Source organism: Xiphophorus maculatus, chromosome 22 (genome assembly GCF_002775205.1).
Source record: "Xiphophorus maculatus strain JP 163 A chromosome 22, X_maculatus-5.0-male, whole genome shotgun sequence".
Taxonomy (NCBI): domain Eukaryota; kingdom Metazoa; phylum Chordata; class Actinopteri; order Cyprinodontiformes; family Poeciliidae; genus Xiphophorus; species Xiphophorus maculatus.
In genome coordinates this window covers 16,579,760-16,606,866 of record NC_036464.1, presented here as the reverse complement: position 1 = coordinate 16,606,866, position 27,107 = coordinate 16,579,760, and the positions used below count along the sequence as shown (strand labels likewise).

Genomic DNA, 27,107 nt, shown 5'->3' with positions numbered 1-27,107 from the left:
CATCTCTCGGAGGACTAACTGTTACACACATGAAGATTTTAGCTCGTAAACATTGACAGTGTCATAAATCTGTGATAACTTCAAGGCTTCTTAGAGTATTTAAGGGGGGATCCAGATGACGTATAAGGGAGTGTTTGTGTATGAAAGAAGCCATTAGGGCACAGCTGGGTATTTCCAGTTAGCCGACACACATTAGCAGACAATTGATTGTGTGCATTTCCTTAGGAGAGATGGCGTGTGTGCAGGTTTTAGACCCGAAGCTCTTTCCATGCATGAATTATATAATAAAAAGTCAAACATTTACTGACTTTGAGACAATTTCTGCCAATACAAAAATCAGGGCTTCGTCTTTTCTGTCCTACTTTATTGCAGATTCCCAGTGAGATGTATGTACACCCTAGCGAATACTTCTTTTTTTTGTAGCGTGGTTGCTGAGAAGACTGTGTAACTGGATTATATTTGAACTAACACTCACTAAAATTGTTTCCAGATCTGACCCAGCACTTTTAGAACTACAGAGAACAATTATTAGAAAATCTATAGCTAAAAAATACCGTCACAAAGTCCACTTTAATTTGGAAATTAAGTAGGATGTATTTAGATAAAAATATGATGTTTGTAATTGCTCTCATCAATTGATGTCAACAATATTGCTAGGATACATTTAAAAGGGAGCAAAAACCACTGACTGCCAGATGCATACATGAATTCCATGCATATTTGTGCCAAGCAGTATATTTTTGTGTTTTATATGCTCACCATCAACATTAATCTCAAACTGACATTTTCTTTCTCATAATGATCCCAGCTTTTTGACATTTATCCCTTGAATTCTCATTATGATGAAATATTTTTATTCCCTCTACTGTTGACCAATCAAGATATAAGCAAATATATCCTTTAAGATGAACGGCTCCACTTCACAGATATGCATGTTGGCTCGTTGGAGTCTGCACTGTGACTCACTGACTTATGGTTATAGAGATAGAAGTTACCCCACTCAGTATTACTTCCAGAAGTTTAAGACCCAGAGCATCATTCTTGTTACGAAATCTTTAATCAGTTACAGTGTGCATCTTTTACTTTATGAAAGTCAATTTAAAGAGCTGTTTGCAAGCAACAAACAGCCAAAAAATATTTACCTTATTGGAAAATGTAGCATAATTCTGTAAAGTAAAAAAGTCCCTCTCCGTATTTCATTGGAAGAGACATTTTACATGATAGATCAGCACAAATACAATTTCTGTAAAGCAGAAGAAAAAGAAAACATATTTTCTTTCTTGTCGGTAAATAAATGGAAAAAAGAAAACTGTGACAAGCATATATTGAGAAGGACAACATATAACAAGGAACCAAAAGTCCAACAAAAGAACCAAAAGTCTAACATTAACTGTGATGCACCACACTAAAAGTGACCATTGTATCTGTATATGTGTCCATTTGTGTCAGCTATACTGGTGCAGTGATCAATGCTGAGAGCATCAAAGGAAGGTAAAGGGACAGTTTCCATTCAAGAGAACTGATTGCTGTTTTGTAACCGTTTCGTAAAAATGAAAGAAGTAGAATGTACTCCAAGACCTCCAGAGAGTGCAAGGACATCTTTTACAGAACACATGTTACCATTAAACTCTGTGGTCCATCTTGACATTTTAACCAACTTTCTTTCAATAGGCCAAACAGTCGGCTTATATTTCACAACATCCAGAAAACACATCAATACTTTTAGCAGCTGTGATCTGGAGTCTATAATAGTTACACAGACCAATGCCTCTATAAAATATAATTATCTGAGTTGTTATTTTCGAATTAGTTTTGTTCCTTTTTAAGTTGTCTGTATTTAAAAGAAAAGTATACAATTGCTCGATTGACTAAAAAACAGCAGATCATGTCACGTTGATCTGCTGTTGGTCAATAAAGCAGAAGCAACAACATGGTTCTGGAGACGTCTTTGAGTGTGTTGCTGTAATACTACCCCTCCTTCTGCCGTGAGTGCAGTTGTCTTTGAAATCAGCCTCAGAGAAGAAAATGTTCATGTGTTAATGTATCAGTGTGAGTGCAGCACAGTTTGCGCAGTGTTTCAAAAAACTCACCCTGTCCACTGAGAGCGTATTTTCTTTGTAAAAACTTAAGGATGCAACTTCTAGGAGAACCAGGCTCAAAGTTAAACATGACGGCTTGTGCTGACGGTGGCGAATAACAGCTTTTTTTGTTTAAATAATAAAACACAAGGCTTGTCAGATTGTGTGTATGCCAGTTTCCTCTCTTTCTCTCGGTTATAGTAGCAATAATACTCCACAATTCTCTGTGGGAAACATTATCTATTGTTGCATCTCTGACAGGTATGCTTCACATATGAGCAGTAATTCATAGATGCCACAAAATGAAACATTTTTAATATTTTCCACAAATAGTTCAGTAGCAGTAAGCAGAAGCTTTCTGTTGTCTGCCAGATTCCATCACTTCTGCATGAGCCACAGAACGCCAATTAGTATTGTAATTAAATTTTTGTGATTATTGAAACACGCCATTAGCAAAATCCATTACCTATTTGTGTCTGGCTAAAAAACAAACAAAAAACAAAAACACTTTCAACTCTTTAAATAAATTTCCTTGCAAGTGGTGCTACACAGAATGAAACTATGTTGTATGCATTTGCTTTTTAGTTTATTTATTTTCGTTGCTGGAGATTACTACTGACTGTGCTGCAGGTTTTGCATTTTGCAATCAATTTTGTTTTGCTGGAGATAAAATACAGGAATGAGCTTTAATTTGAGGACACATATGAAACCTGACACCTGTTTATTTATCCAGGAAAAAATAACTTATTGAGATTGAAATTTCATTCATAAGAGTGTCCTTGTCTAGACACTAGCAGGAGAAGATTATAATAATAATAATAATAATAATAATAATACTTGCTTCAGTTCTGAAAGAATATATCTTTCTCTTTAGTTAGTCTGGAGTTTTCTGTGCATAATAGTTCATAAACACAGAATCTAAAGCCAGTATATTAATAAAAATGATAACTCTGTGGTTCTGCTAAACTGTTAGAAACCTTTTTTTTTATCTAATGTAATATTAAACCCTATGTTTTGGAGTTTTACTTGCTGTATGCTGGATTTATTCATGACCAACTTGTAAAAGTGGATAATGACCAGAGGGGCAGGTTTATCAGGAATTAAAGACGTTTAACCCTTCTTGAACCATTTTCTTTTCCAATTTTATAGAGCTGACCTTAATTAGAGGTTGAGCCATATTTTAGTGAAATGAAGGGCTGATGAGAAAGATCTACAGACACATTAAAAGATAATGATGCAACTGCAAAATGACTAAAATGGCAAATTGGTTGCACACTTTAGCCTTGTGCACTAACAAGCAATTAGAAAGGCAGAGAAGGAACCGAGATAACATTACTGTAGTTGTGACTGAACTGTGAGGAGAGCTACAGCAACTATAAAACAATTGCTGAAAGGATGTTTTAGAACAGTTCTGGTCTACGATTTTTGAAAAATAGTTCATATCTGAGAGTCAAATCTTTTTTCTATGTTCATTTTATACATGCAGAGGTTTAGGATAATAATTGTCACGGGAGAAAGGATTTCAGCAGATAACCATAAACACCACTACAACAGAGAGGAGAAGACAGAAAGAATAGCTTTGGCAGATAGAAATCCTGTGGGATGAAGTAGGAAAGAAATCCGCTCCGTTTCCATGGCTGCCATGGTAGCACTGTTGCCAGCATGCAAAAAAAAAACCCCGTGTGGTACCATGGTGAGGTTAGGAGCATTTTCCTTCCCCAGCTGTTTGAAGTCAGTTTGGAGTTAACTTTTTGCTTTTTCTGTCATCTGTTTCCACTTCCTCCCGTGATTCACTATACTTTTTTTGTGTTTGTGAGTAGTTGGACTGAGGGGCCCCTGCTGCTGCTGTTGTTGTCCCAGTTCTAAGTTGGTGCGCAGGTGTGAGCCTTGAGCTAGAATCTCTTCTGAGGCTATAGACAACTTGAAAGGTTAAAACACCAAGAGAGGCTGCTTCAGATGGCGATGATTTAGAAAACAGGCCTGCAGGTGCAGCTGCTTTTCTTAGACATTTTTACACTTGTCTCATGAGACAATAGGGAAAGGCTAATGAGATAATATGCACTGGAATCTTTCCATTAGACGATGTTGAGCAGCTGAAGCGACTATATCTTGTTGATTTACTTTTCTCGAACCCAGGACCTTCTTGCTGCAAGGCAACAGTGCTATCAACCGTGCCACTGTGCATACCAAACATACCAAAACATAGTAAGTGAAATACTGTAGATTATGCACAGAAAGACTCAAAATAGCAGTGAGCAGTAATTTAAACTGGAAAAGCAATTGGATCTGTGATAAGCATTGCTTTACAGAGATGTGTTCACACTGAGGAGGATGGTAGTGAGACAATAAACTACAGTTCATTGATGATCATTTTTGAAGAAATTGAACAAATCTATATTGTAAAAGCGCTGCCAGCCTTTGTTTTTTTTATTTTTTAAAGAAAATGCCATCTGACACAGAAGGACGTCCTATGTGGACAAATAAATGTTGTCTATAACAACATCGTCTTGAAGCTTGTACATTTTTCTTTTTGATAAAAACAACTTTCTCAGCATAATACCAACCTTCTCTGTATCTCATAAGCCTTATAATACACTGGGGGAAACCCTGTTGTTTTTGTTATTTTGTACTGTGGAAAAATGGGACAGACTGGCCAGAGAGCTTTTAAGTCCTTAGTTTAGGGTGCCAGTTTGCTAAATGTCCAAGCTGTTTCTGCCAGACAATATGTCTTCTGACTTCATCCTTCTCACTGGAAACTCACCATAAAAATGGGTATTTTAGGAACTGAAATTTGACCTGCAGACTTTGCCCCTTCTACTTTTGGCTTTGAGATTCAGAATGCTGTAACATCAGAGTGGATATCAGTTTAGAGGTCAGCATTTTGGTGGAGTAACTAAATAGACAAACCACTTAACAATATGTTTTCAAACAGGTGCAGTTAGAACTGCTGTGCTGATCAAAGGGGGAAATATGGTTTCCATTCAAGAGCACTGATTGCTGTTTTTTGTAACAGTTTGATAAAAAAATGAGAGCAGCACGCTTGCATGCTGTGAGGCCTGCAGTGAGTGCGATAACACTGTAAGGGACAGCACAGTACTGTTTTTTTCATAGCACACCAGTTGTTTTAGACATTACATGTCCGTCAAAGTTGTTTCATTGTGATCTTTTTCATAATAAATCTCAGGATCGTCTTCTAAATATGAATGAATTGAAAACTGTAGAAAATAAAAAGTTATCATGCTGAAGAGGAACCCTTCAATATGACAGGAAGCATATTTAAACTCTATTTATTTCAATATATAATTTTGTTATACTTCATAGAATAAATGTGAATGTTAAGAATCAACTCAAAAAAATAAAAAAAAAAACCATACAAGTTTGATGCCTCAATAATATTAAAATATTCATTGGTGGTTTCTCAGAAATTATACAAGCGAATGTAAACTCAGAGCATAAACACCAATAAAACTTCAAAGACATAACTGGTAGAATCATGAAATTAGAAAAATTGATTATATATATTTATTTTCTCAACTACAAGCTGCTGTTATTCAAAAATATTTAGTTGTTTGTTTGTTGTAATTAATGTTACATGATTCTTTCTGTTAAATCTAACATAAAAGGTGTTTATTTCTTTACTAGAATAAGTATTTGTTGGCTTTTTTCAGTATTACAAAAGCTGTGTACCATCCATTATTGTCACTTAATAAGAGCAGATCCTTTAAGAAATGTATACACTAACCACTGGTTGTTGGTTTGCAACATTTCAGCCAATACAGAGAGTCCTATCTTTTGGCCTTCATTAAAGAGCTTTCTGAGACTGTTGAGGGATCTGGAGGATAAAATAATGGACAGCAACTGAAAAAACCTTTTTTATTAAGGAGCAGACAGAAAATCATTGGAGAGTTAGTGGAAAAAGAAAGCAATCATATAAATAGCACACCTTTTAAAATGTTGCCATTCTTTAAAAAACATGCATAAAACGAGGCAAATGATTTAATCTCTGAAATGTTACATTAAGTAGGGATAGGGCAAAGCCTCTCGCTTTGATTACACCAGTTGGTCCTCTCAGTTCCTGTAAGTGAGGAATGCGTGAGAGTTTTGCAGAATGAAGCGGTGATGCAACCCGTTGGTAAATATAAACTTGTCTAAGCTTTGTTGGAAGAGCTCACTGAACTCACTCACATTTATGGACTGTTTTCTTTGAAATAGTAGTTATAAATGGTTAGCATGTTATTGGATCCTGTTTCAAATTTACATTCTGCACAGTATATTTATAAATAGTGCAACTCTAAGCCAACCCGGGGATAGTTTTTTTTTTTTAACATACCATTCAGTGGTTGTGGCAGCTAAGAGAAAAATAAAATCTTGAAAATATGACAAATCTCCTTGAGTTGAGCATTAGTTGGCAAGATGAATGTAACAAACATGACATTATCATATAAATAAATTCTCAGTCAAATGTAATATTTGAAATATCAGAATAATTTATCCCCTCGAACATCCTCAAACAGAAATAAAGACATTAATAATCTCTGGGCCACCTGCTGACTTGGCTAATGCTTATATGATTATTCTTCTGAATGGCTTCTTTGTGGATATTACAGACACTAAGCAGAACACCGGAGTCCCACATCGTGGAGGCAGTTCTTGTCAGAATAATTGAAGTTTCATCAAAACAAGAAATAATCAAAAGTCTATTCAAACATACAACGGCACAAGCCAAGCAGTAGGTGGGAAATTCTCTCTGGATTCTCAAGTTATTTTTAGGTGAAGAGATTTGAATGTTTTTTTCCTCTCTCAGCAGGAAGCAAAGCATCTGTGTTTACTGACAGACGGCCTCATGACATGCAGCAACAAGTTATGTCTGTGCTTATTTTTGGAGAAGATGAAAAGTGCAATTCTCTTGTGCTCGCTGAATCCTCCCCCCAAAAAAATAAAAATCACTCTGTTGCATGCTGTTATATGAAATCACTACAACAGACCTGGCAGTGTTTACTAAGTTGCTCTTTTTGCCTTTTTTCTAGCATGCAAAATTGGTAATTCAACACTTTTTAGTACAGGGCTTGAATTGATCCACAGAAAAAAGGCACATTTTGAAAGTTTCACCTGGTGCAACCTGGAGGTTGGACCTAAAAATAACCAGCCTGCTGATGAATAGCAAACGCGCTTCATTTCCTCCATTTGATTTTCTGCATCCGGGCAAGACTGAAATTTATAGTGTTATTCAAACTGATTTCCTCTGTGGAAAATGGTTTCTTGATGAATATCCATTATGCTGAAGACAATAAATAATTAGAATTTATCTCACAAACCAAGAAGAGGGCAATTTATATAGAACAAAGTAAGTTTTTGATTAATGTTAAGGTACAGTAGAACGGGGAAGGAAAATAGTTTTTCCTTTTTATCACAAAAGTTTTTCTTATCACTTACAGCTCTGGATATAGTAAGGAATACTTGACAGAGTTTAGATAGGTTACTCTAGATTAAATAAATGTTCTGAACACGTTACAAAGCCACATTTTTGTAAAAAAGATAACTAATAACTAAACTCTTTCATTATTTATTTTATCAATTGTATGTTCTATGTTAGATGCCCTTCTGTTCATATAATGTCATTCTGTTGATCCACAAATTCATACAAATATGCCATACCACTAAAATGAACATCAATGGTTTATCAGCAGTTTATCCCATTCTTTGCAGTTCGCATTTTGGGTGTACATGAACAGTGTGTATCCATTAATTAGATGTATCATTTCAATCTAAATCTAATTGCTGTCGTGACTCTCCTCATCATTAAACTTTAAAAACCATATCAGTCTTGCTTCATACAAAAAGTCAATTGCACAAGTTCCATTAGCTTTCTAGGAGATTGGATCAATGCTAACGAATTCTGACTTTTCCATCTGACTTGTCTTCATGCACCAGCATAAGGTTAACATTTATATTTAATGCTTACATTTCTGATGAACTTTAAGATGGATTTGTGTGACATTTGGACCTGATTCACTTGTCCCCTGGTCCAATAACCTGCACGTACACTTGACCTTTCAGGGCCATTGCTCTGAAGATCCAGTTTATCTTTAATTTTGTTCAGTATTTCCCTTTATAGACAAGCACCTTCATAATAGTGATTAGCCAACTGCCCTTTGTTACCATTATTATCACAACCATATTGCTTGTATTATTATTGCAAAGCATTCTTGTTTGCTTCTGTTCTGTTTGTCATTAGTTCTGTATATTGTAGATTCTGTCATTTTCTGTACAGCCAGTGGCTACACAAGGCACTTCTTTCTTTTTTCAGGGTGAAATAACCAATTTAAATTTTGATATGAAAAATTCAATTTAGATTTGTTGTGGATTATACATCTAATCTCTAATACATTTTTAGTTAGGTATCTCTTAGCAAGCTAAACCTCGGCACCATGAGTTTTTTGCAGACTGTTAGAGTTGCAATATGTGACAATTCTTCTCGGCAGAAAGGATTAATTGAATTGGTTGGCTTCCTGTCATGGTGCTGCTTTATTATCCATTGCTCCTACATTTTAGGGATAAAACCCATTCAAGAAGGTCAATGTTAGCCTGTTCTTCCAAAATTTGATGTGATGCGGGATCATTGTCCTATTGGATCGCTCAGTGTTTCCACCAAGTGGATCTGCGTCGTCAAAGGTGCCACCATTGGAAGGGTTTTGCAGCCCTTCAAAGGTTTTTGTGCAGCTCTGAACACAGGTCATCGCATAAATGAGGCCCTCAGGCACACATTAGTTAATGCACATTTTAAAAGAAATAAACAAGGCAAACGGTTTACTGCAATGATTTAAAAAGGTGCTGAGAAATACAAATGTTCTTAATATGGAATATGATAACAGATTATAAGTAGAGGACGAATAATTCATTGGCACATTTTTTGCTTTCATTTTAATGAGATGTTAGACAAGAACACCAAAACATCCAGTCATTTTCAAAAGCAGACCTTGGTGCATCCATTCGATAGACAGTAAGAGTTTTCAAAGCGTAACCTCAAAACTCTCTATAGGAAAAAAAATCATTCAGAAATAGAATTTCTTTCCTTAAATACGGAAACCATATTTAAATTTATAGATCTCTTCTCCACAAAAACACTGCTTTGTTCATTCCATTAAAATATTATGTCTTTAATTTGTTGTTGAACATGTAAAGGTGAAAAACATAACTAATTTTTTATTTTTATTTTTATTTGGCATCACTTTTAGGCACCATTGAATCAGATGTTACGCTGAGGTGCTTCATTATTCCACCCTTTGCAGTGCATCTGTGCAACTGACAGTGAAATAACCTCAGCATGCCGCTGCTATCACCATGCTTAACAAATGCTTCATTATTCACACAGTGTTTTGTTGAGGTTTAGTTGGCAAAGGGAGTTTGAACAAAATATTGGCGCAGTTGTATTAATTACATTTGAATCTTCACACATATTTTTGAAACTCTGGCATACAAACCAGAAGTTGTGCTCCTAGATTCTGTTCAAGATTTCTTTTAAGTTGGTTGTTGAATCATTGCTCCAGTGTTTGAAAAAAAATTATCCCATTGCATCATCAACAGCATAAATGTAATATATGACACTGGCATCCATGAGAGGTGTCCATGTAGAACTGTATAAATTGTGAACTTTCAGTGACAGTTTTAAAGAAATGAATAGCAAAACCAAACAAGTGAAGGTAGTTTTTCAAATTACCTCAAAAATTTCTTTCAAAGCGTACAAATGATTCCTCTTTAAAAGCACATAATAATGCTTCTCTTTCATAAAATTAGAAATACAACGCTGAAGATGTGAACGAATGAAACCTTGAAATAAGTTAGATTGTTTGCTTATTTCAACAAATAACATGCCATTTTAACCACTATTTTACTGTGGGCTTTCATGGTAATACAATGTTAATTGAAACACATGACTTTCCAGTTAAGATATGCTGAAAGCAAAGGTTGAGAAGTTTGTATTATGGAGCTGGACTGGTGAATGATGTTTTAATCTTTGAAACCACCTGAGACTTACAGTATTTTTGCACTTTTAAAACAGCCCTGCTTTTAAGGCAGGTAAGTTTTGGAAGTAACAAAACTTTTCTGTTTCACTTAATGTAAGAAATAAAAACTTTTTGAGAAACATAAGATATTATTGGACATTTTAATGTAGCAAAAATTAAATGTGTTGCTCTTTTTTATATTTAAAAAGAACAACTTTTCCTATTTTTATGTACTCTCCTTATTTCAAAGATTACTGATGAATTTGATGAGCTCAAAAAGATTCTGCCCCAACATAAAGTAACTATTTGTTAATCAGACAGCTGGAAAATGACCTGAAATACGAAAAGCTTCACAAAACAAATGCATTTGTAGGTTTCCTACTGTTTCAACTAAGACCTTATGATTAAAATTTTAGCAATGACTAAGTCGATCATTGATACAATTTTTTTAATTTTTTACCCTCAAGAGTTTCTGCCGTTCTTAGTAAATGACCTGTCCTGCTTTCTCACGCTCTAAAGAACTCATGTAGATATAATCAAACTTGGCTGATGTTATTAATGACTTTAGGGGAAAGGAGATTACTTTCTTCCACCCACCCCCAGCCCTGACAGCTGTATTCCTGTGAGACTCCCCTAAACAAAACACAGAGTTCACATCACTCTGTGGCTTTGTGTACAATTGTTTGTCAAAGTCAGGAAGGGGGGAAAAAAAGACTGATGTTGACAAGTTCTTTAAAAGGAGAAAATGATGAAAGAGCAATTAATTAAAAGCAAGACTAGGACATTCACTGATCTCTTTCGCAACGTTGAAAACAATAGTTTAACAGAATCCGAATTTATAACCATTTTAGCGTCAAAACAATGTTCCTGACAAAAAACTCTTATGGCTGTTGCTCTCTTTAATTAGTTTGGAGACAAAAACGGTGTCTCTCGGAGCCCAGCAGCTCGAAGCTAATCATCCACAAGTGCAACGTGGATCATGACCAAGCATCAGTATGCAAACTACTCACATTTATAACTGCATTTGAGATTTTGCTGTACATTTCCTTTTCCAGGCAATTGGATAATCTCCACAGTAATATTGTAAAATCACCTGCTGCAGAAGGCAGATAGAAAAACACATCATTTCACAGCCAATGGTGTGATGAGGAAGTGAGAGAGAAACTTCGTTTTATATTGCATGTTTTGTATCCTCTGACACAGTAAGATGTGTAATTTTTCAGGTCTTTTAATATTTTAACTGAAATAAACCAATTTATGTGAAAAATACCAGTTTTAACCATATGCAATAATATTTTAGCACATACAAAATATTTAACAAGGGTATTAGCAACTGACTAATAACTAACAACTCTGAGATCCTGTGTCAGATCTGGTCATAGATTTTTTTTTTTTGTCTCGAAAAGACATGACTTCCAGTATGACTTAAAGTTCACAGTATGACATTAAGTCATACTGCGGAAACTACATACATATAGACTTTCACATATTGATACCCGTGACAAAATTGTGAAAAATGTCACACTAATTCGGGAATATTTTTTTTATTCCTTCCATAACAATCTCTGGATGTAAAATGTCAGGAGTACAATAAATCAATAAAATTGTTTCTCCTATGTTCATGTGATTTTAGCCATAATTGTATTACAAGAACTAACACACGTGGCACATTTGCATAATCTCTTTAGCTTAAACCAAATTACAGTGAGTTATGATTGAACTGAATACAGGAGTAACTGCTTCCTCTACATGTATCTTTTTCCTGTTTGCTTCCTTTCACTTGCAATGTCTCCTGTATTTATAATTTAACCCAACATGGGTGGGAAGCTGAAAATTTTAGCAGTACGAGCAAACTGCACTGTTGATCCATTAAAGAAGGTAACTTGAATAATTGGTTTTCAATTTTCATCCGTTCTAAGGCAGAAATATGTGTAAATTAGAGGAAGTTTCCAAAACAGAAGGGAAATAGATTTTGAACGCCTGTCAACATGATGGAGTTAAGAAATGAGTTTAGCCTGTTTTAGTGGAAATTAGAAAGGACTCTAGATGACAAGAAATGGGAGAGATGAATTAACTTAACTGAGAATTCTGTCTACATATGAATATCTGGTTTATCCAGAAAACAAACAACGAGAACGAGGAACAAACACAATGTAGAATGCCAACAACAATTTTCTGGCATAGAAAGATGGAGATTAAGAGAAGAGATACTGCTGAAAAACAGAACATATGCAATAATGTGCATACCTGAAAAAAGTTATGTGTGATAAAGAATTCTAAAATATTACAAAATGATTTCCATTGTTTAACGTATATTCAACCTCCTGTGAATATTCAGGGGCACATTAGGATAACGAACAAAAGGAAATCACGTTCGATACTCATGTATTGTCCTTTACACTCTGTATATCACATAGAAGTCCTGGGATATTTATAAATACTGTTGATGCACATCTTCATATTTGTCCTGCTCAGGCTGTGCTAGCACAGATCCACGGAAGCAAACTGTGAAGTAAGTGGTCAGTAACCCTTGAGCCCTCATATTTATCTGCACCTTCAGCACAAGCTAACTAGTTCCCCGAGTCTCACCGCAATTTAGCCAAGTCCTCAAATAATACGTTTACCTACTGCTGTGCGCTGCTAGCTCCCTACATATCTTATTTCCCAGCGCTCTACACTCCCACTTTCTTCCCAAATACTTCACTGCAAACACTACACAATTGCCAATAATGTCTGACCTCCCACTCACGTTGCTTCTGGGTCAAATCATTTCTCTCCTCGGACCTATTTCTATACACAAGATTTGTTGGGTCTGTGCTCCGAGTTGGGGCAATCTGTCCCCATTTTGTGCATTACAAAGGTCCAAATAACCTTTTTGATTAGATAAGGTGTAACCAGATCCAGTTATGGCTGAAACTAGTAACACACTTGGAAGGGTTGAAAAAGTGGAAGGAGAAATGTAATATTGTGGAAAATATATTTAGACTCTATGTTTAGGATTCAAAGCAATTTGTGTGATTTCTCAGATAAAACATGTATTTGTGTGCATTCTGGGTATGATTGCCTCTCCACATAATTCTGAGATATGTGTCTGTCATTCACATTATTCACACTCTGTCTTAGATTTTCTTCTCCAGGAAACAGTATCTATCTGACAGCAGTGTCATTTTCTGTAATGAGGGCATTTCTCATGTGGTTTGACCTAATTATAAAGTGCTGCCAAATTATAGCAAGATTCAAGTGGTGAATGAGGCAGAGAATGTGTCCTTACAGACAATACAGGTGCTTCTCAAATAATTGGAATATCATAAAAATGTCACGTTTTTCATTAATTCAGCTGAAAAAGTAAGACTCAACTACATTATTTCTTCATTGCGCATGCAGTATATTTCTAGTGTAGCTTTTGAGACTTAAACAACCTTTACATTAACCTCATAGTTCTTCATTAAAATGTTTTACTATTGGTCACTAACTGATTTCCTAATTGCAAAGTTTATTTAAAAGAAAACTTTGATCCACCAAACAACAGTGAAATTCTTTTTCATGTTTAAGTAACTCAAACACCCCTGACATTGTCTCTGTTTCAGGAATCGATTCCTGAAACAGGATTCCAAGGTTGTACCTCCTCTAGGTACAACTTCCTGTAGGTTGTAGTTATCCCTGTTGGTTCTGCAACCGTCCATTAACATGCATGGATGCAGCTCTCTGTGAGCAGCCATCTTCTTACCAATTACATCTGGCTTATCTTTTCTTGTAATAAGTGTCAGTTCTTGCCTGTTGTACGGCTATCATGTCAGCATTAATTTCCCATAACTCTACAGTGTATAACATGGCCACAACATAATTATGGTAAAATCTCTTTTTTTAAATTATCATTATTTTTATTTAACTCAGTCGTATGTACATTTTTTATTTGCTAACAAACTTAATTGTCATTAGCTATAAGCTACAGTCATCAAAACAACCAAAAATTAATTCTAATAACATTTTATATACCATATGATATGACTTTCACTCTTTGGTCTGCATTATTCAAGTAAAATAACTTTCTCCTTACATTAAAGTTACTGATATGTACCAGTGTTGGACAGTAAATTGCATTTGATTTTCCCAGTTCAACTCCTCAGACATCGGACAAATGGAAGCATTGGTCTATGTATAAAAAATCTAAATTTTTAAAGAAATTATGTATGAGTAGGAAAACCTCCGTGTAAAATAATCTTATTTACGAGTTTGGTACGGCTGTATCCTATTTAATGCCAAATGCATTCTTTTTCTTATTTTTTTTTCCTTTTAGAAGTATTACTTGTAAAACAAACCACTGCTCCCCCGTCTTCAATACCGGAGCCAGCAAGAGAAAAATAATCCCTCTATAATCAATAAACTCCAGAGCTTATCAGGAAAAAAAGCAATTTTTATCTTTAAATTTCTGAGAAATTTCATGCCTGGAGGATGAGATAGGGTACAGCAACACTCAGACAAAATAACAAGTAGTCTGCTATCTGAACTATTATTTATTTATTTTTATTTTTTTGCAATATCACCTGATGTCCTTGTGCCTAGTTGTCACCTCCGAGGGTTTTCTGTATTCTGTTGTGGATCAGGTCATAGATTTATTTCACTTTATTGCTACTCTACTATTGAGTAGGTACACAATGGAGGTGTTGAGGCTGAAATAACATTTTCCCACAGAGGATGCTGATAATGTGGATAATTTATATGAAACAGAAAGCAATAAGATGAAGCACTGAACTAATTTTACAATTAAATCAGCCAGATAAATATTTATTTTTTCCTTTTTTTCGTTCAGGTTATGACTCAATGAGCCAATGTCTTATTTAAAATGGAATTGAATTCAAGATGAATAAAAAGACTTTCAGATGTGGGTTAGAGGTTCACTGCTTTGATGAAACCCCACGTGGCCTGGATTTCAACAGAGGCTGCATGTTACACCAGTGATATTCTGACATATTCTGATCAAAAATGATGACAGAGGAGTCAAAAGAAGAAGAAAAAAACATCTGTTGAGGCTTAACGCGATGAAAAGAATCTCAAAAACTGAATCTGTGCCTGTGTGAATCAACAACAGATAGAAAGATGGCAATTGGACGAGATTCTGACAGGTTTTTTACTCTTTAGAAGTTTGGTTCTATTTAATATTTCATGTGTAGGTACATGTAAGGCAGTAAACACTTATAGCCAAAGCTAATATATGGCCCCATTTTAGAATAGAATAGAATAGAATAGAATAGAATAGAATAGAATAGAGAAAAGCATTATTGTCACTCAGTTGGAGAATTTTGGTCTATCTCACGTAACATATTTTGTCATCCCAGACATACCATATAGAAACCTCGGTTGCTCACATTTGACAGGACACTTTTCTGGCTTCAGTGGTCTTTATTTAACCGTGGTGAGACAGGAAAATGGGTTGTGAGAGAGGAGGAAAAGGTCAACAGGTCAGGACTCGGGCTTCTGGCTTTATCCCTTTGCCATCGGCATGCCCAAGGCAGATTTTCTTTACAATTGTGTGATTCACTTTATTAAATCAAGACTATATCCAACCTCAAAGTTTACAGATCACATTGCAGTAATAGTAACTTGTACTTTTACTGTACTGGTCGTTTTGGATCATTAGATTTAAATACTTGGGGTCAATCAGAGACTAAGCTTTCAAGGAAACACCACACTGATACACCTTTTAAGTATTTTATTATCAGAACTGACTTAACCAACCATGCAGTAAAAGATGTAAAACAACAAGACATGTTGAAAAAAAAAGTCCTTTCCTTACCACCAGCAAATTAAATTAAACTGTGTGAAACACACACCAGGATACAACTGTGGTAATCATTAATATATAAACTAAAGAGAAGGTAAGAAGTGGGGCAAGAACTGAGCCTTTGGATACATCTGTATTGAGTTTTAGAAATGAAGATTTCTAGGTGAATACAAGTTCATACTTAAATACTTTCACACTTTACAAAATGTGATTTGAGTCTCTCAAAAACAAAAAATAATGTGTGGTCATTTCTGAATTAAAGTAACATGATTAATAGCGATTTCCTAAATGCAGCACTAACTACTTTGGCCTGATCATGAGATGATTTGTTCTGTTTTGTATCAAAGTGAAAAGCTCAAGATCTCTTTAGTTGTTAAAAAACTGGTGTTGATAACAGCGCATACTGCTGGCACTGAAAAAAAGTAACAGTTTGAATATTGTAAAAAAAAATCACCCAACATTAATGTGTCAGTAGAAAAATACTGTTGCTTCCTTGTAAAATAAAATAAGAAAACAAATGGTGTTTAATACACCAGCTTCTCTCACTAATTAGTCTGAAAATGCTGCAAATGCGTTTCAAAATTTAGATAAGAAAACAACTTGCACCACTTTAGCCAAAATTTGCTTTGTATGTTGTACTGGGCTGCCACTGCCTTGGGCCAGCGCAGACAGCAGTCAGTTTGCGAATAATTAATTTTGAAATGTTACAGAAGAATATCAGAGTGACTTTCAGTCTTGTCACACATTTTGATAATTGCTCCTAGAACAAAGAGTCCAACTCAGGGGCATAAACTAATAAAAATTGGATATTCCACAGTCAAATCATGACCCCGAACCAATATAAATGTTGTAGCATTACTCGAGGCAAACCAGCCATGCAGTAACACGAATTAACTCCCAACTGCTGGGTGGGGGAAAAAAATAATTGTACAGAATTTTCTTCTTGTGCTCCAGACCAGAATTAAGGCAAAATAAAACACCTGGATGATAGTTGTTTTTACGCATTGCAACAAAACATAAAGGTTAACACCTCCAAGGAGCAGTTCTAGTTGTCTTGGGTTAAACTACTAACTCTGATTTCTCTTCTGTTTTAAGTGCACAGCTTATTTGCTACCTTCATTTTGTGAAAGCACGAAACATAAGGCTCTTCCACAATGTGCATTATGCATAAACTGCATGTACCTTTGTGTTATTCTGGTTGCCACAGGACAGAAATTGTCTTTCATGGCCTTACCTGTGTGTGGTCTTCTTTCCAGCCTTAACAAATGTGAAGCTGTGGGCCATCGACCGACAATGCTTTCAGACGATCATGATGAGGACGGGGCTCATTAAACACACGGAGTATATGGAGTTTCTGAAAAGGTGAGCAACCGCAGCGTATTGTTTCATGGTGACAGGAAACAGTATGAATAGGTCTTTGATCTGAAATTCAATGAATGAATTAACAAAATGAATTCAGGATAGTGTCTGTGTGTGTGTGTGAACTGTTTCTCAAATAATTTGTAATTCTTGATTTTCTTTGCAATAACTATAATAACTAACTTCAGAGACAGCGTCGTTTGACCATCTGAAAGGCATATCTTGTGTCTTTCTTCTAGAACGTCAGCGTTCCTATCGGTTAAGAAGCGACAAAGCACTAACCACTTTTATAAAGAGGAGCTTATTATCATTTAAAAAGGTTCCCGGAGCATGAAGTATAAGATAAAAGAAATATGCATCAAAGGGCAGAAGGAGACACACAATCAGGTTCTAAATCGTTTATAGACCTGCTTTTTTCTGTTCAGCTTTAATTTGCTTTGATTTTCAAGCTAATTAGGGAAATTATGTGCTACCTTTTTTCTTTTACACGTAACCCTTAATTACTATGACTTAGCTGATGTTCTTACATCATTTATATGCACTAGTGCTCATATTTGTTGAAGTAAATTATTGACCCAAGGCAAATGAAAGGGATCAGTACATATTAGTATGAGCTAAGGGCTAATTTCTACTGCTGCTCACAATGCTACAATGTTAATAAACTCCCAAACTGTCAATATGCCGTTTGGCTTTTTCTTTCAAGTGATACTTACAGCAAGGTAACAAGTGCAACTTGATTCAAAAAAGTAGATAGAAATTGCTTATGTTTGCTGGAAGTAATGTTTTATGGGTGCATAATGCTCACCACATGTACTACAAATGATTATTCACTTGAAATAAAATGCTTTTATTAACTTATTCTCGGTCAATGCACACAATGTTGCTTGCTAAGAGTTGCAATATACCTGACTGCAAAGAGGAAACGGTATGTAAAAAAAATTATATACTATATAAAACACTTTTTCCATTAACCACTGTGAAAATTTCACACCCTTGGGCCAGCACAGGGTGTCTTTCTTCAACCCCGATTTTTTTTTACATCCTACAGCAAAGAAATTGTTTTTTTCAACCTGGAAATTCACTATCTGCAGTAAGCTGCACAGAAAGTTCTTCGTAGAAAAAACAGAATGTAATTACTTATCTAAGAATTTAGAGATTATTTTAAAAAGAAATTAATACACCTTTTTGACTTGAAAAATCCCAAAACATTTACAACCTCTTTCAGATAGGATAAGGATATACAGAATGGCAGCTCTCTTCTCCACACAGATCTTACATAAGAGTTTGAGAGATGAGTAAATATTTAATAGATCTACTCTATGTTTGGTTTATAGACGGGTGTCTTGGGGGAAATCAGAGATTAATGGTAGCATTTGTTAATAAGCTCATAATTATATTCCCTTTGCGCTCCTCGGAAGAAGATCTAATAAAAGAGCTTATAGGTTTTAGCGAACAACAAAAGCGGACTGGTTGCTGTGAGCGTTCACCCGCCCTTTAACTGCTGTGAAAATTACATATTTGCACTTATAAGTTGTGGAGGAGGAAGACTCAGGAAACATTGATCCCACATAATTTCAAATACAGCAGCTGAGTGTACTTGTCAAGAGCTTTTTCCTCTTCCAAGCGTATATTTTGAAATCACTTTCATGCATTGTGAGAGAAAAGGTAAGGGTGACACTTAGTGAACAATCTCTCACAAATTTACAAAATGCATTTTTTCTTTACTGAAAGTTTTAGAGTTGGTGGACTAACACTCAACCTTTTCCCCTCCCACTTTGAAGAGAAGCCTTTGAGAACAATCAGCATAATTTGCTTAGTTTAGAGGTACAGAGGAATCCTATTTTATGTAACTGTTGGATTACATTACATTTTTTTATTTAACTGTTGGATCACAGTTGTACAACAGAAGCTTTTTGTTTGTGTCGACATGCTTCATAGCTCCAGCATTTCAAACTCTGTATAATTCATGTAGAGTTGGGCCGCCTCTCTAGTAAATCCAGTGTTTCTGTTGAGGAACTGGAGACATGTAGATCAGCAAAGTGGCAAAGTGGGTCTGGAGGCCGAGACAAGATGGCTAAGATTACTGTAATAAAAAATGGAAAATGAGCACAGGGTGGGGGGTGACAGGGAGCTGGAGAAACTAAGAGGAAGAGATGATATGGGAAGATAAGGCTTTGTTCAGCAACATGGCTTATTTTCTTTCGCTCTTGATAAACATTAGCCCTGTTTTATTTGGTTCGCTCAATAACGGGCAGAATGCCTTCATATAAGCTGCCTGGAAGCACCGGAACAAACATCACAGCCTCGCGTTGATATACTAATGTTTTGCAGCTGATGACGTACGCTGTAACTACACATATTAACACCGGCATACTGTAAGAATATAATGCTACATGTAAGACAGAAATCTAATTACAAGGATTTCTTTTCTACCTTGCGAATACGGCTGGGTGATTGGATGAATTCATAGATGATAGGCTGCACCCTTCAGCGACTATTCTTTTAAGAGTGATTTTTTTAGGGGTGTATGAATTATTATTTCACACAAGGTCTTCATGTGTCTTTTGTTCTGTTTTAATTTATTGATTTTAATACTTTACAATATTCATATGTTTTTAAAATTCGTAAATATTTTCATATCCATGAGCTTTCATTGAATATCTTTTTTTCACAATGATATGCCCCAATATGCTTTTTTTTCTTTCTTTTTTTTCCTACAGGTTACGGTTTATTATTATTATTTGCCAATTCAGAAGCTGTTATATGTTGACAAAACAGAGCTTATCAGTTAGGTTTGATAATTATTTTTGTACTTGAATGATTCATAGGTCAGTTGCTTAAGAAACACTAAACTGATTTTCTAAAAATAATCATCTGCAAAGACTGGATTAAAGATGGGTTGCTAAGCAATTCATATCCCTCCCAAAATAATAATAAAAAATTACTTGGGCCAAAAGACTTGTACTCATAACTGCTTTAATAGAAATTCTGGCTTCATGGACCAAATCATGGATGGCTTCAGATTATATAAGTATAAAATCTGTAGAAAAAAGTTGAATATGTCGTTCCAAACACATGTAGGGTACTTTGATATCAACAATTTATTATAATAAGTTAAGAGAACAAATATTTACCTGGATTTACGTTGTAAATACACCCCGAGTCTCAGACACTATGTTTTTTGTTCCTTTTTTAGCAAAAGAAGGCACCTTGCAGAAACTCTGCCTGACATCAATAATGGTGCTCCATCTCCCAAGTAACGTCTTCATTTAAGTGCTCTACCTCGTTTGGATTTAGTTATTCAATCTACCCACATTTATCTCTTGGAGCCATTCTCTTGTAGATAAGGTCCAAAGGTAAAAATCATTATGCTGTCTGTATACACTCATTCAAAATGAGCTGTGCGTTGTTACAATAAATCAGAACTGGAAGCTTCCCTCTCTGGAAAGTGGCAGAGCCACCTTCAAATTTATCACCACCTGTACACAGTAGCATTACCAGTATGATGCTGTTATGTTAAAATGTGGTCATTAATCTGTGCCATATAATTCTGTTGTTAGAAATGGTTTGTCTGTCACTGTCCAAAACGAACTTTTCCTAAGACCTGGTCTTTACCAGTAGTGATAAACTGCACTTTTACTCTAATGGTCATTTTGGACAGAGCACGCATATTTCCTGGCAGAGCCCCCTTGCTGGTTTATTTGTTCACTCTCTGTTTGACTGCAGATTTATGTGCTTTTGCGTCATCAGTTACCACAGTTACCTGGGAGTGCAAAAAGAATTACAAAATTGAGGTCTTGGAGACCTCTGGCTTTACACAGTATGACCTCAGGCCATAGTTGCTAGGACAGCGAGCCTGTGAGTTTTTTAAAATATTTGTTTCTGTAAATTATTTTCCTTGCAGGTGAGCGAGTCATCTGACATTTTCTCTTTACATTTTTGATGAGAGTGAGAGTAAAGAGTGTGAAGGATCTTCCTAGGTCCTTGTGTGAGGGCATCACACGTTATTATGTAAAACAATGGTCCTGGAGTTCAGATGATTAAACTTATTTAACTGCAACTTTCTAAGTGGATTAGTGGGCTAATGTACATGACAAAACATTTGAATTTTATACTATCCTGTTAAAAAAGATCCTTTTTTTCTTCTGCAGTGTCCCCACGTTTCATGATCTACAGGAAGACATTCTGAGCAAGCTTGCTGATGTCCTCGAAGAGGTATGGAGTTGATCCATCTATCTTAAAACCCACTAGTAATACGTTTACCTTAGCAGATTTTAATTCAGACCTTTGTTTTATTTAGAGAATACAATCTAATTCCTGATCATGTTTACTTGTTGAACGCACTTTAGGGATTATTAAGTTTGTTTAATAGAAGATAGTGCAATTGTTGCTTAGTTGCTGTGGTGATGTTGAACTAATTTGCAGACCAACTATATAGTGGTCCTTAATCTGTTCAGGAATTAATTATGTTGTAGACAGATGTCATTCCACTTTCAACCAAGCTTTGCAAAATGAGTCAATTTTTGTGTTTCGTTCAATGGTGCACTTTGGCATCCATTATGATTTAAATCCTATTATAATGACTTTTTTTTTCTTTTCTTACTGAAGTGTGAGGTCTGAGGAAAGCATCATCAGTCGCTTTCACTGCTGCTTTCCCATTACTTCACACTGATAGAGAGATTAGCGTAATGTATGCATCAATCATAGATTTCATGAAAATTAAGAAAGATTTTGCATCATATGACAATGCAATTTAAATGCAGATTGAGATATTTTATGTTTGTCGTATATAAAAAAAAACTGTAATAAAAAAAACATCAACTTTGCTGGCGTTTAAGTTTATTTGATCTTATTTGTTTCAAAAACTAATGAATAGTGAATAATTCCTGGTGGAAAAAAAACACAATGAAAGACTAGTTGACAAGAATGCTCTCCTTTTTGTCACAAATGTGAACAAATATTCTGTTTGCCAGCTTTCTTTAGTCTGATTTGCTTGATATTTTTTTTCCAGAAATATTCTGGAGAGGAAACACAAACACTTCTACATTTAGAAATGAGTATTAATGCTTACACTGAGGCAAATAAATTGTTGAAAGTTCATGCAATAAAAGACCCATATTAAATTATAAACAAAGTATAAAATATTTAAAGTGAAATTGTTCTAAAGGTTAAAATGTTTAGTAAATAAAATCCCAAGTCTCAGAAATTTACAATATTACATGATCAAATGTCAGACTTCTGAAAGTTATGGTAATTCAATATGTGGGCCTCCTTTTACATAAATTATGGCATCAATACAGCATGACTTGGTGGAGATCAGCCTGTACTTTTGTTAAAATTACTGTGTTTTTTGTGAGTTTGTTCTGTCCAAATATCTATTTAAGAAATAGTATTTATTAAATTAAATAATAAATCTCCAGACGCTTTTCTATTTATAAGTAATTAAAAATCTACAAGGTATACTAATTGATCCAATTTTGTTTGAAATGCTTCGACAAATTACCATTAATTTTTATGTTGTATTATCAAAGGCGTTCTCTTAATTTGAGACAATAAGTCAAATGGTGCTACTAAAGTGAAGCTATAAACATATGTTTAGTCATTCATTTAGTTTTGATTAGTCCATAAATGCGTTTTGATTAGTAAAATGAATCAGAATGTTTCATTTGCTTTGGGGAAAACTATTTATTGGGGCTAAAATAAACATCATGTGTTTTCACAAATGCACATCAGACATGTAGCACTCTGTTTGGAGAAAAAGTAAGGTTCAAACAGTGTGGAAAATAAAACATAAATTTAACAGTGTGAGGTAATTTGGTCTAACAGGAGCTGTTGATCTCAGTAGTTTCTCAGGAACAGTTACAAGATATTTCACAAGTTGTGAAATATTTTAGTAAAATAAACACTGAAACATGTCAGGTAGTCAACCTCAGGAAAGTGTTTCTGTGACTGCTTATGCGCTCAGTGTGCAGGATCAATTAGAACTTTAAATTTTGTTGCCTAGATGCTGCAAAAGTGTTTTTCATGTATTAAAAGTGTCACAACTTACCTTCATCACTTTACCCTTCAAGCAGCAGACCCTTTAGAGCATGTTTAAACTACCTAGTGCTGGAAGTTATTTCAACCAACACTTAAATGTAAGTGTGAAAGTATTTCAATAATTAATAACTAATTACTTATTGAGAAAAGTTAATATCAATATACAAAAGTTTAATGTAACTTCAAGAATATATTTATTTGCAACACACATATGTATATATTTTATGCAGTGGGGGAGAAAATGATCTTTTTTTCTTTTTTGTAATTGCTGTTTGATAACTTCAGCACTTTAACTTATCCCAGTGGCAGTGTTTCTTAATTCTCGTCCTCAGGGACCGCTGGCCTGCATATTTTAAATGTGACCACTTGATTGAATCGATTGCATGACTTTCTCTGCATTCCATTAAGTGGTGCAGAGGCCTGTTAATCACCCACTTATTCACGTCAGGTGCATGGCAGAAGGGAAAGAGTGTAGAGCAGTGGTCCCTGACCACTGGAATTGAGAAACTCTGTTTATTGCAATACCACTTGCTCAATTTTTTTTAAAAATTTTACCAGCCAAACATATGGAGCTTGAACTGACCTTGACTAAAGTGAAACAGGATAGAGTGTAAAGCAGAAAGTATCATTGCATTAGGCTAAAAATGCTTATTTTTCACATTTCAGATAGGAAAGGTTCTGCTTGAACCCTCTCTATTACTGATTTGCTTACTAATTCAAGAAGACTTTAAATATTAATGAAGTCTAAACTACTGGTGAATATTTTTTTTAGATTGTAGATTATTTGGTTATTAAATAGTTAATAAAGTAAACACACTGATTTATAGCTGTCACCTGTGGTGAAATAAGGCCTTATTTTTTTGCATAATATTTTGTTGTGATTTCACATGACTTTTCTACTTCAGTCCAATCTGCTTTATTTTGTTCAACTTTTACTTCTGGGTTTTTCCTGCAGGAATTCTGTAGACGTTTTGAAGATTTTTATCAAGCCAGAAACTGTTTTCTCACACATATGATGTTTTTCCCCTTCATCTTCTATGTGGTTGACTGACGAACATTTCAAAACCCAGTTTGTACCAAGATAGTTTCCAGCATGTGCAGGAATACCAAGGATGTAGAAAATAAATGATTTTATTTATTTCACTCTTGGTTTGAACCAGTAAGTTCCCATCCATATTAGATTAAATAGTTTTGACCTGTTTTTTTCTGTTTACCTAATTTTAGGGATAAAAAACATTATTATTGATGTATGTATATATTAATAGCCTACTCCCCTATCTTTCAATAGTAGTTCTTTTTTAAGTTTGTCACCTTTTTGTCTTCTTCCCTGACAGACGCATTATGAAGAAGGAGAGTACATCATCAGACAGGGGGCCAGAGGCGACACTTTCTTCATTATCAGCAAGGGAAAGGTGAGGACAGTCACACCAGACCAGACCCTGAAGACAGTCCTCATCACCAGTCAGGGCATCCAGGCATATAAAACACAGCAACAGATGCCAATCTTTGAAGTGAAGGCGTGATATTTTTGGATGGAAGTTTGCTATCATCAGTCATCTTCAGATTGGCGGATAGGGAAAAGTGCTGCCTCTTTCATCATCCCTTTGCAGCAGTGATGGGAGTATTTGGAAAGGGGAAAGGAGTCACTTTGATTTCCCCTTTCAGTAATCAACACTGGCTTTCACACTGGACTCAGTTCTGTGGGAGGGCTTTCAACTTGCCTACTGGTCTTCCTCTTTATTTTGTGACTGGGGGGGTCATGCTCATCTTCAACAGCTTTTCCACCCACTTGCATTGGAATTTGTTTACTGCGTATTTACTGGCACTCAGGTCTGTTTTGCACCTTTCACCAGCTCAACTGTAGTGATTTGATTCTCGTTGCAGGAACCAGCCACTGAAAATAATTTAAAAATGTTCTTTCTGAGCTTCAAAGAGATGTGAAAAAAAAATTGTATAATGGAAATCAGAAACAAACCAGGAAATCCATCTGGCTGGATGTCACCATCACGAAACAAACTTGACATTAGAATTAGATTTCAAGACGAAATGTTTGAAAATGTTCCCAGTTTAAGATGCATTTCCAATGAAAATTTAGAGCTGCACAGGACTGTTTTGAGCTGTTGCCTTGCTAAATATACCAGGAAAGAAAAATGTATCCATTCATCCATCCATCTGTCCATAACTTTTATAGCAGCAAAAAATAGATTGAATTGAAATATAAATTGCTCAACACTAACTTAATTCTGGGGCTGCACAGTGGCGCAGTTGGTAGCACTGTTGCCTTGCAGCAAGAAGGTCCTGGGTTCGATTCCCGGCCAGGGTCTTTCTGCATGGAGTTTGCATGTTCTCCCTGTGCATGCGTGGGTTCTCTCCGGGTACTCCGGCTTCCTCCCACAGTCCAAAAACATGACTGTTAGGTTAATTGGTCTCTCTAAATTCTCCCTAGGGGTGAGTGTATGTGTGAATGGTTGTTTGTCCTGTATGTCTTTGTGTTGCCCTGCGACAGACTGGCGACCTGTCCAGGGTGTACCCCGCCTCTCGCCTGCAACGTAGCTGGAGATGGGCACCAGCAACCCTCCCGACCCCATTAGGGACAAAGGGTGAACAGAAAATGGATGGATGGATGGATGGATAACTTAATTCAGTTAAATAAAGAAACATATACAGTAGATCCGAAGCAAAAAGAAAACCAAAAACAACATTTTAATTACAAACAATGACAGAAAGCCTTCAGTGGTTCCACGTGTTTAATTAAAGCCTCACAGAGCTTAAAGCATGGTCTATATGTGAAAAACAATATTTTGCTTGTAGAGCCCAACAACCTGGACATAAAACTGTACCTGAAATTGTGCAATACAGCATAACAAGAGGGTACACCAACACTAACAAACATTTGGCCTGCATCACTCCATCTTGTCCTCTTAAACAAATGTCTCAATCCGTCATGCAGTGAGTTTTCACATACTGCATCAATCAGCCAATATACATAGGGCTACAGCATACTTTAAAAGGTCCTATCCTTACTGGTACAGAGCACACACTGAGCTTACTAATCAGCCCATTAGCCTGTGCATACTTTGCTGCCCCTATTACAACATTATCTGTCTGCCTTGCATTTCAATGGTGAGATATCTCTGTCTGAGATAAACAATGCTCCGGCCTGTGGTCTCCAGCCAAAATTTGAAAAATGAAAGATTTTGTAGCATCAATTCTGAGCTGACATATGCACAGCATATACATGCCACTGCTGCAGAATCAATGCAAGCTTAAATGAAATGTCACCACTGTTGCATAATGATAACACTACTTAATCACACATTGAACTATAAAGTTATTAAGTAATTGAGTTTTATTGTTAATATTGCTTTGAAAAATTACTCACAATCTGTCCAAAGGACAAACCGTAGTACTGAAAATATGTTGGTAACCAAGGATCCACTCTCAAGGTGACAGATTCCCAAAAGCTTTTTGTAAACCAAACGCTGGATTTTCTGTCCTTCCTGTTCCACCTTCTGATCTGAAACAGATGCAGTACAACTTCTTTGGTGTACACTTTTCACTTCCTCTACTTTCTCTCTTTGCTTTTTCTCTGCGACGACAGGATTATACACGATCACGGGTAATTAGGCTGTCAATCAGCTGTTCACTGCATTCCAGCACGCTGTTGCTGGATTTATGTTGCGACACCTAATGGATGAAGACGAGAGCCTTCATTAGGCGAAACAATCATCTCCATCCGCTCCCCTGAAAATGTACTCAAGTGCCAATCCTATAATTTGTAAGTCTTTGGTTCAATGCAGAGTGTCATTTCATATGTGCCATCTAGCTGATAAAGAAGTTAGCAAT

The 27,107-nt window shown here is 35.7% G+C and overlaps 1 protein-coding gene across 2 annotated transcripts in view; it reads left to right on the top strand.

Moving 5' to 3' along the window:
- LOC102235247 (cGMP-dependent protein kinase 1) overlaps nt 1-27,107 on the top strand; it is a 93,366-nt gene that overhangs the window by 41,185 nt on the left and 25,074 nt on the right. For both annotated transcript variants that reach the window (XM_023327931.1, XM_023327930.1), the window contains exons 4-6: nt 17,120-17,225; nt 21,374-21,437; nt 24,596-24,673. In XM_023327931.1, coding sequence (XP_023183699.1) covers nt 17,120-17,225; nt 21,374-21,437; nt 24,596-24,673 — 248 coding nt within the window. The remainder of the gene's footprint in view (nt 1-17,119; nt 17,226-21,373; nt 21,438-24,595; nt 24,674-27,107) is intronic.